Raw genomic sequence first — 11,625 nt, 5'->3', positions numbered from 1 at the left:
CTTTTCTGTACATGAGTGCGGTGGAGAAGCAGACCGTCATGGCTCTTATTAATTATTGATATCTATACATATTTATTCCACTGGGTTTACATAAATAGTGAAAGAGAAATAGTTTATGAGCTTTAGAAAATTAGATACAGCAGCTCCAGGGGTAGCTGTAGCCTTCCTTAACGTTAGAAGGAATAATTAGAAAGCTATAAGTAGTTCCAACAGATATTGAAAGATCTGCCACTTTTCAAAGTGTATTCAAATAGACAACAGAGACTTACACCAGCAAGTCACTTGGAAGTGAAGAAGCTCGAAAGTTCAGATGTTGCACAGTTGCCATTCCCAAAAGTCACATGTATGGCAGCAAGGTGGTCTGAGCTCTAAGCATAGGGTAAAGGACCACTCCTTGATCACCTGTGTCGACCTATGTTATATTCCTTGTCCTGGAGTCGCCAGTAGATTTAGGCTTTTCTCATTGGCAGTAGACAGTAAGGGCATCTTGTTGGTTTCCACGTATGAAGACAATTGGTGGGTCTAAGTTATGCGACAGCATTTCAAGCCATGCCATATATAGGGCACTGGGGCAAGCTGCCTTCTTGGCCACCGGAAGACTCCTAAGGGTAGAAATGATTATATGTCAATATTAAGCACCCAAATATGCTCCTAGAAATTCCATATACTAATTATGCACCCTGCCCTAAAGTCATTCATTTACAACATTATAGTAATCTATTGATGCAATTACATGAACTGACACGTTTAACCTAAAATCCCTAACACCTCAATACTAAGCAGGCGATGAGCAATATTTTCAGCTGAATTACAAAACATTGCATTAAGTGGAATAATCAAGGTAGAAATTAAATGCAATTGGAGAGAGGTAAGTAGGGTTATAAGATGAAAGTTGTAACATTGGGGACTATAGTAATACATTTATTTATTTATATACAGAAGGAGCAACACTCTTTTGATCACAAGAGAATGTACAATAGATAAGAAATCAGATTTGATGGGAAGCATTGAGCATTTTATAATAGGTTGAGTTTGAGGGACATTCTGACCATGTTGTGGAGGGGAATTAATGGAACAGTCACTGGGGACAATACATAAGTGAACATACATAGATTAAGGCCAACCAACATTGGACATTTTTAAGTGCAATGTAAATGCTCCTTACATGAAAATTATGGAAGCATCCTTGGATTTCTCACATAGTATCTCATTCAGCCGCACATGGCGTTCAGTCTGCACAGAAAACAACGGGATAAGACATTTTATTAAGCAGAACTCTAGTTGTGTAATGATAAAATACAGTTTTGATATAACAATTAATCTTTGGACAAAGGCACATTGTACAATTGACAATGACGAAATGAGTATTATTATGCTTCCTTTATTTCCTCTTATCTAATATGCAATTTCCACGTATGAAATTGAAGGATTGAAAAAGGTGCCAAGTGCAAAACTCTGGCATATATGAATGTTTGTCGAACTAAGACATTATAATTACTGGAAAGAGGATATACCTTAAAATGCTGGCATTACCTGGTCATAATCGGCAATGTTATATCCTTACATTGCTGAAAGCGCAATGCATGGAAGTACTGTGTAATGTGAAATTTTACTTTTAATGATACCAATATACATTGCAATATGGGCTTTTCATTGCTGACACTACATGGTGGTAGTAGACATAGCAGTAGTAGGCAATTAAAACACCTACTATTGCTGACACTGTAGCACTTGACAGTAAATGACATGGGAAATCATTTGTTTTTGTTTGAGCTTCGTAGAGCACACATATACCCAAGGATTTCTTGGTAATAATGGTGAGAGAACAGGAATAACAAGGATTAGAAGTGGTAGCACTTAATCAATGACAATAGAGAAAGGCTTTCCTTTTTTCAAAAGTTTAAATGATTTTTTATAAGGCAACGTTCAACTGAGATGATGCATTCTATAGCTAAGCACTCAACACTGAGAAAAAATAGCATCGTAGTCTTTTTCACTTGTATGTGCGTCTAGAATATCACAATGGCGAGTGCAAAGAGGGGAACGTGTGGATTTTGATGCCAATTCCTTGGTAGATCTTATGAATCATACAAATGGTCTTGAACCAAATGCAATGGCCAACAGGATGCTGGTGAATGTTTGTGCACACTAGCACACAACTGTATTCTGGATTACCTGAAACTCATTAATATGCAAGGTGGGACAGTAAGGATGGCAGAAAGTTGTTGTAGTTGAGTGGGAAGAAGTGGCAACAGAGATCACTGTTCTTTGTTCAAAGTAAGAGGAATGGGGGAATCTTGCCAATAATTTAGAGTTGGTGGAGGCACGTTCAGCCTATTGCATTAACAGGGGTAGTAGTGAGCATGAGATGTCAATTTTAAAGGTAGTTTGTTTATGATAGGCCTGGAAAACGTAATGAAACCACGGGGGATGGTCAAAAGGAGGGGACTCACAGAGCATCACTTTCTTCAACAATCATCATCTTATGATATGGCATTTATAATGCCCCTATACACAAGTGTTTCAAGGCGTGACGAGACAACGTAGGGGGAACAAAGGGAGGACAAACAACGATCCTACTAGGCCAGATGTCTTTCAGATCGCACAAGTGCATGGGATGGGCAGGGAGGGACAATGCAGTACATGGGAATAGGTAACAGCAGTAAGTAAGGTAATGGCCAGCAAGTGGCAAGTGCAAGGGTAAGTGCAGACTTCATGTGTCAAGTGCTGGTAGGGGACTGTAGGGATACAGAAACAGTCCTGAAGTGCAGGGTTGCCAGGCAGGCAGTGCAGGTATGTGAGACTGGCGGGGGAGGACCTGGGCCCGAGATCAGAAGTTGTCCAGGTAACCAGTGCAGTTCAGGTTACAGCCAGGAGGTCGGCAGGGGAGGGGAGGAGAAAAAGCAGAAGCAAAGAGAAAGGTTTTGAGGTACTTCCGGAACCAGAGATGGTTCTCCTCAGGTTTCAGGGAGGCAGGGAGGTTGTTCCAGAGGGAGGCCCCAGCTGAAGAAAGAGATCTACCACCAACTCGTTGCCTGGAGAAGCAACTGACCCTGAGGGAGTTGGAGGTGGATGAGCGAAGAGCTTGAGAGGGAAGATATTTAGGAAGAGAGAGTTGAAGGTATTGAGGCCCCGTGCCCCAGAGGGCCTTGTGAAAAATGCAGAGGGTTTTGAACTTAATCCTTGCAGCCACTGGGAGCCAGTGCAGAGATGTCAGTCCTGGAGATATACGATCCTTGGGCTTGAGGCCAAGGAAAAGTCTTGCAGTCCTGTTCTGGATGAGTTGCAGAGGGCGGAGAGTAGAAGCAGGCAGATTTAGAAAGAGGCTGTAAGAGGATCTAAGTTTAACATATGAAGGTGTGTCTCCATTAAAAGCTATCAAGCATCTCTAAAATGTCTAGCCCATGCTGCCTTCTCACACTCTTTCTGGAGGAGGAGGCATGTTTTTTGCCGACAAGTGGTAGGCCAAATGTGTGGGTGAGGTTGGTCAGAAGAAGAACAAAATGGTTCAAAAGAATTGGGAAAGGCAAAGAGCTCTGCTACCCCAGAAGAAAGATTGCAGGACAGAGAAGAAAAATGAGAAATGATAACAGATTGGAAGAATCTCAAGAGGAATTACTTTTACCAGTTCAGAGCAAGCCAAGTAATTCTGACCTTCCTGACACCTGTCAGCAAAAGGATGTGTTCAGTGGTATCAAAAGAGGTCAACAGGTCACAAAGAATTAAGGTTGTGACACTGATGTCATCTACTGCAATTCGGACATTGTCAAAGATGGTGAAGAGCACAGACTGTGTATCTCATAAGGATGAACCTAACCTTATGAGGGTCAAGGCATGTGGACGACTGAAAGAAGTTCCTAAATTTGACATTCTCTGTGCATTCTATTACCTCGTCCACTAAAAGGTATAGGACGATCAGTTGATCACATGTGAGGTTGCTTGGATATAGTGTGTGTTTCTTAAGTAAACACACCACACTGGATTTGAGGAGAGATTCAGATTGGGAACACTCTTGATTTGTCTGAAGAGAAAGCTCTGCTTCTTGAGTCAGCATCTTAAATTCAGCACAGGGTAGTTTGAATAAGAATGGAAAGGGCCTGCTTAGGAAAATGCCTATAGATAATATTTGGTTTCTCGTATTGAAGATTTTGCTCAAGAGGAGAGTTGTAATTTCGTCATGCAAATCTTGGGAGGGAGCCTACCATTGCTACGGTTATCTGGCAGGAGTTGTATCATATCATATACAACTTTTTTCAAATGTTTGAGCACAATTCATTAAAACATAGAAAATAAAATAGTCACTGGGAAATGAAATCAGATAAAGTACGAGTATTCAATATAAAAAGAAAACTCAATGAAAGTAAGTAGCATTTAACAGAGTGGTACAAGGCCGGAGAGCCTTTCTTAAATGTGTGCTGAAAGGGCAAGACAGCACTTAAACCTATTATTTAAAACTAAAGTGGTAAAAGTTAGACGACCCTAGCATTAAAAGATTTCAAAATCTGATCAGGTGTTGTGCACAAATGTTTGCATATTTTGGACATAGAAACCCAAAATGTACACTCATCTTGACCTTATTAAGGCAAACGTGTCTGCAGCTATTTGACAATCGTTCCTGGATATTGTATGAAGCAACCCAATAGTTTAACAGCAATATATTAAATTGAAGACTGTTCAAAGCCCAATGTCCATGGACATGTATTGAATAGTTAAAATATGTCTGCATAAGTTTTGCATCTTGGATCATATCAACCTCCATGTTCCCCCTTGTGGTACACACAGCTTTGTGACTGTTTTATTTCCATCTTAAATTAGATAACGCTGATGGACCACAGGTTAAGGCCTTTAAATGTGTCTTCACGATGGGATCTTATTAACGCAAAGCTGTGGCATAATTTAATCTAAAATAGTATTGGACAATATGACTTTGTTATTAGAGTGAGATGATAAACATATCTTGTGCTGCACTCTATACCAGAGGTGGGAGTTCAGACAAATACCTAATTCAATATTTAATGTATGTCAATCGGGGATAGGAGGGTGTCCATTCTAAACCGCCACTGATCTAATGATATGATTGCAGTGACGATTAAAGATTTCCAGCTGTTGTTTGCAACACCAAATAGTAAAGGGTGGGGTTTGAGTGTGCAAGCCCAGCATTAATGTCTTAATGCTAATATCATATGAGTGCTCCCAGCATTTTTTGCTGATGTAATGTTCTCCAAAAAGAGAGGGAAACGACAGCCACCGTCACACAACTAATATTGCAGTGATGCTCTATATATTCTGCATGATTAGAGGACTCCTCCCCATACCAATCAAAACACTGTAATACAGGGCGTTGCATGTTTTTAAGCTTTATGAACACTTGTGCATACATATAAACAGTTGCATTCTCCTTAAATCAGTTGAGAAACATAACCGAGTTTCCCCTGATTCACTTTAACAGTCATCCTTTGTGATTTTATGACTTGCTTCATCCTTTACTTCACCTCCCTATCTCCATATTACCGTCTTTTATGGTTTGGATGCCAACAAAGCTTTATGTTTCATATACACCAATGTTGCACACTATAATCAGATAAAAGCACATTAGTCACTAAGACAACTGTATGCCCTCTTCTTATACAGAAAAAGCAATTTTCAGGGAGCCTTCCTGATCAACACCCACCAGCTATCCAACTACTGTATTAATACCCAATCCTTAACACCCACCAGTTTCCAAACTATTGTCCAGGAATCTGTTGTGACTGTGTGCAGAGGCCATAATGTACAGGTCCTACCCTCCATCTCCTACCCATATCCATGAGGCCTCACATGAGCGGGAGACGTCAGACTTTCCTGACTCTGTGCAAAGAGCCAACAGTGCCATCCTTAAGTATTGCAATACTCTGCAGCAACCATACAATTCTGTGTAGTAGCTTGTCTCATTCTGCAAGTGCCCCTTTTAAAAATATTAGCCCTACACAATAGCTAAAGAATGCTTTTCTAATCATGGCAAGAGGGTTTTTCACTCTGTTCTTCTGGTCATCATACCTTCTGTGTATAGTCCATATACAAGAAAGCAGTGAGCTTGTGATCTTCTTACTGTTAACTAAAACGAGCCAACATGTGATCAATAGCCCATAGCTCCTCTGTCCACTGTCCACCAGAGTAAGGGCCATCACTGCTCTCAGTTATTTGCTTCTGAGCAAATGCCACAACCCAGGCCATACATATTCTACTTCTAAACTGCCACATACCCCCCATGACATGTACATGTACAAACACCTGATGCTCCTCGACATTTATGAGTTCTCCTTTACATACCTTTAAGCAGTGTGTCTTCAGATCCTGGTCCGAGATCCGCCAGAGGGCATCTCTTTTCATCTCCTCAATACTCTCACTACAATCCCTCAGGCCATCATTCAATCTGTATGCAGCTACTATGTCCTCAAAGATCTTTTGGCTATATAGAAATAATGCATTTGTATTCAAATAAATGCTGGAAATTTTGGTCAAACATAGGGCAGAATAAATCCATTGAAACAGCACACGGTGTGGCAGTTAAAAAAATAACTCAGGTGATCGCAGTGCAATGAAAGAAGCCTTCTGGTGAGCTTTAAGCAGATAACTGACATCATGCACAAATGTGGGGCACAACAGATCCTTTAAAAGTAGTGTTGAGGTACTGTACCCATAAAATATACCCATGTACAGCACCAGCCAGGGGAAATTCCTATGTATGTTTAAGCAGTGCAAACAAGACACGAGTGCACAGTATCATGCTACAACTAAAAAGACTACATGCTCAGTACACCGCTGTCAAATAGTTTGGGTAGGCACAAAAACTCTCAATGCAAGCATCACCTATACTACATATGTAGCATTCAGTTATTTTCCCCAGAAACAAAACATAAATATCACAACTTGAAAAAATCAACAGTGCTTAGCAAATTATTAATGAGGCGGGAAACTCTAAGATAGCTGACGTGGTTTAATGTGCCAATTGGAGAGATCTTTGTGCAAACTTAAATGTCAAAGATATGAATTCCTGTTATTGATATTAATTCAATACAAAAACTAGTATCTAGTTCATTAACAGTCAAACAATACACCATCATTCAAATGCCTGGTGATTTTGTAACACTAAAACAAACGTTCCTTTAATTGATCTCAGTGGCATTGTTTCAGTTTTACTCTGTTCACTCTCTATTATTTGCGTGATAATGAGAGATTTGGAATCTTCAATGTATGATCAGTTTGCTTTTCAACTCATAGTGTCATTGATCTAACGCTACACAGCCCAATACCACTGAAAGAATTATACATTGGGATCCACAAATGTGCACTGTTCTGGGATGACCAGCACACTTAAAAAGTTCTACATTGCCAATATGGGGGTCTCTTAAAAAAATGTTATTTTCGATGGGGCCTTTGGTTGGCAGAAGATACAAACTTCTTGTATGGTATGGTGCACATTCCTAGCATGGGGCGTCAGGAGTTTCAGACGTCTATTAAGGTTGGTGGGTGTTGGGGTTTAAGAATTGTGCAACTCTAGTAATGTGAGACCAGGAATACATAGGATCCATACGTTTTGTATGTTGGGGGATGTAAACTAGCATGTAGGAAATGGTTATTCTGAAAAACTTGGTCTCTGGAATGCGGGAATGCATTGTACTTGCTACTCGAGAAGGAAGGGTACACATATATCTGACATTCAGGGAAGGACCAATCCTAGTGTTTCAGTCTCAGAATTCCAGGGACAACATGTAATTAGTTTTGGAGACTCTATGTTCATCGTTTAGAGTTCGTTTAGAGTTTGGCAGCAGTGCATTTAGAAATACAGCCAAACTCAAATAACTGACCACATGCTGAAAGCAGACAGTAATGACAAAGGTCCACGTGATTTAGAGTCATGCAGACCCTTCAGTTATTCCCCATTTTGGAGTCTCTTTGCATTCCCTGGGGACTGATAACTAGTGCATGTAGTAATTACTGCATACACTAGTGGTTTTGTGTGGAGGAAATCTACTCCACAGAAAACCAGGTGTATTTTCTGATATTCACCATGGAACTCTAAATGTAGTGTTTCTATAACTGTGGCGATAATCACATTACTGCCACTTTATTACTGCGCCACCAAACTCCTAATGAGGTGCTAAGTGTTCAAGGGATCTGGAATTGGGAGGTTCAGAAAGCTATCAGATCCAAGTAATGCCAATGGGATGACAAGCTCTGAATGTCTCTTGGCTCACTGACGACTGCATTGTGAGGTCATAATAAAGGACACAATAAAATCAGATGTTTGAGCTGTGTGTGGTGAGGTTCACTTACTCGAGCTTGTGACATGGCTTGTTTTGTGAGCACTTACTTTTTGTCTTGTGGTTTTAGACTGATGTCAGGGAGCACGATGACCTCTTGGAATCCCAGGCGGAACTTGGACAGTAATAGCTGCATTCTGGAAAGGACCAGACATCAGATTATAAAGTATATCAAAGTATGAATAATCTCTAAAAGGGGCATTACACATTGCCAGAGAGGAAAGGAGGCCCATTAAGGAGACAGTGATCCAACAATGCCTGTGCTAAATGAGAACAGGATATCTAAAGTTAAATTGGGAAACATGTCTTCCATTTTACATTCATGCATGCGCCACTTATTGATCAATAATGAAAGTGTAATGACATCATACAAGGAACACTTACTCTTTGCAATCCTCTTCTATCGTGTCTGGGTGACCACTGATGAAGACCCGCACCTTACATTTGCTCCATCGCTTTCTGCGTGTCAGCAGATAGGGTATCAGAAGGGTTAGTCCTGGCGAAGTAGACAGAAAACAAAGTACTGTCACTGGAATGTAAAATGATGCTTGCAAACCAGATTTGCATCTATGTTCTTTACATATGTAGTTGATGAATGGAAAAAGTAGATGCTATGTTTCGACACCACAGTGAATGTACAAGTTCTTAAAGCAGATGAACTACCACTCCTTAAGATTGAAATCCATTAATTGAGATCATCATGCGTGGCATCAATGCACAACTCCAACCCGATGAATTAAAGCCCCATAAGGGCAGTAAATCTTTTGGCACAGAGGCCTTGACCTCTATAAGCAGTGCTATGCAAAATGTGAGAGACCATGTTCTTGTAGCACCTGTTCAAACCTCAACCATTCTACAGATCATTTCAACCCCGTCACTGGAGACTTTATTGCTTTTTTAATGGATTCACCACTGTTCTTGATGTCAAGGTTTCATGGTTTTATGTTGTATCTACTGACACAAAACATGACATTAGATTAGTATCGGTTTAAGGTAAATCATTTGCTTTAAGATAAATTCTATGCAATAAGTGAAGCACCTGCAGCTGGATGTGATATTCCAAAACACTATTTAGAACTTAAAATGGTGCTGCCTCACTAATATCCTACAGATATCAAATTGGTTCCCTCACTCATACATTTCAGGAAAGAACTGAGAACCTGGGGCACGGGGTGATGATACGATCTTGAGGACATTACTTCCTTCACTAGCCCCCTCCACTGCTACCGAGTTACCCGTCTGTATCTTGTATAGTCCTCTGCGGCCTTCTGGATATATTGTATAGTATATAGTTCACCTACAGACAGACAAGATTCCTGTATATCTGAGCCGAAAAGGATCCCAGTATGGCTATACACACTATTAAGTAAGGGAGATCCCTCATGCAAGGCTATGTCCAACCACTAGCTTTGCCAAAGAAAAATTGGGAAAATGATAGCTAGTTTTTCTCAAACTCGAATCCTGGTCCCAAAACTAACTTAATGAGCATGGTCAAAAAGTGTTTTTTCCCAGTAAGCACTTGTCATGGGTCTACCTTCAGCATCCGAGTCTGTGACCTGTGGTGACTTCTATGATCATGCATATATGCATTACTGCACCACTTCTGCCAACGAAATGACTCAATACCAGCCACGGACTATGAATGTATTACTGCAATCAGGCTTAAAATCTGGCTTGAATAAACAGGACTGCTTTGTCCCAGTAATGAATTTTGGATAGAGGTTTATGAACTCCTGCAAAGAGATTAGGGGCGAAGACCAATTCTCTCTTTCTAATATTCTATTCTTTCACACACAACAAGTCCCATTTGTCATTCACCACGGCACCTCCAATTTAAGTTCATTGTGTGGAAGGCCTGTGGTGGCTGTTGCTGTAGTCCAAATATGTTTGTATGAAGCTATACATTGATGTACAATTCAAATCAAAACATGTTCCTGTGGGATGTATGGCTTTGTAACTCCATTCAATACATTAAACGACATGCAACTTTCTCTATCAGCTGAACTTTCCTGTCTTTGTACACTTGTGATTGTTTGCTTGATCATTTGATATATGATTAGCTCAGGACACAAAGGCACGTTTAAGCAAGAATGCCCCTTGTTGATGTCTTTGAGCTAATCATTATGGAGCATACATTTAAATAGCAAGTTCACTTCCCAAAACAGTGTAGTGTGAACAAGGAACAACAAAGCACAACCCTTTTCCAAATTCAATGGAGATCATTTTGCACCTCATTGTAATTTGACGGTGAGAAGCCGTTACATTAGCAGTGCAAAATACACGGCTCCCCACAACCAACTTTTCTTATTTTGCATGGTGTAGTGCAAAAGTGCATGGCAAAAGGCGGTGTGTGCACTTTTGCACTCTAATGTGCAAAAGAAGTAAATGCTGCCTGTCAGCTTGCTATGCTTGCATGGCAAGCAGCACTCGGAATCACAACTAAGCAATGCCTGACATGCAAGCATATTCGGTAGGGTTTAATTATAATTGTGTGTGCCACTTGCCATGCGAACATGGTAAGCCATGTTCATAATTACAATTAAACCCTGCCCGACATGCCAACAGGTTGGGCAGGGTTTAATTGTAAATGTTAATGCTGCCCGCTATGCCAGCATGCAGGCAACATTTACAAAGGATCCGCATGGGGTCTGCTTGCTTCACGATGGTGCATAAAACCGGCGAATGCCACAGGGATTTCTAGAGTTTGCACCAGCATGAAAATCACTGCCGGCACAAAGCCTGGAGCATATGAATGGTGGACAGAAAGAAAGGCGGTGGAACCGCAAGTTGTATTCCGCCCCTCCTCCATACAAATGAATGACAACGGGGTTAAGGTTAATGGAAGGTGTGAAAGCCTTATACTAGGCTTCTATCCCTTCCATTACTGTTACCCCCCCCATAGAAAATGAGCTCCAATATTATCTAGCTGCCCAACTATAACTGTTAATTTCTAATTTTCTTAGCACTGCACTCTTACACATTATCACAGGGTTCAATCTAGTATATCAAGCATTCGCTAAAGAGACGAAAATGTGTCTATGAATAACAAACATCAACAAATTGGTTTCCTAACCTGGTACAAAAATCAGGCCACATTTATTCCTTCTTCTTCAAATTCACATTTTTGGGTAAGCCATCATCATGAAAGCAAATGTCAAGACGCCAAACTGCAGACACACCTTTTAGCACTGAATTGGCCAAAGTTTAAAGGCACACTCACGGCAGTGAAGCCTGATAAACATATTCTCCCTTACTTGACTCATAAGGATAGAAAGGTGGTGGGGATCTCTAGCGAATGCCACACTTTGCATTACTACATCCA

At 40.6% G+C, this 11,625-nt stretch overlaps 1 protein-coding gene across 1 annotated transcript in view; it reads right to left on the bottom strand.

Annotated features, from left to right (window-relative positions):
* Positions 1-460: 460 nt before the first annotated feature.
* LOC138520126 (solute carrier family 12 member 3-like) overlaps positions 461-11,625 on the bottom strand; it is a 47,596-nt gene continuing 36,431 nt past the window's right edge. The window contains exons 22-26 of the mRNA XM_069632623.1: positions 8,688-8,799; positions 8,354-8,440; positions 6,310-6,448; positions 1,166-1,233; positions 461-602 (exon numbers count right to left, since the gene is read on the bottom strand). Of these exons, the coding sequence (XP_069488724.1) occupies positions 461-602; positions 1,166-1,233; positions 6,310-6,448; positions 8,354-8,440; positions 8,688-8,799 (548 nt within the window). The remainder of the gene's footprint in view (positions 603-1,165; positions 1,234-6,309; positions 6,449-8,353; positions 8,441-8,687; positions 8,800-11,625) is intronic.

Source organism: Ambystoma mexicanum, chromosome 13 (genome assembly GCF_040938575.1).
Source record: "Ambystoma mexicanum isolate Mex_15411 chromosome 13, UKY_AmexF1_1, whole genome shotgun sequence".
NCBI lineage: Eukaryota > Metazoa > Chordata > Amphibia > Caudata > Ambystomatidae > Ambystoma > Ambystoma mexicanum.
This window is presented reverse-complemented; position numbering and strand designations above follow the sequence as displayed.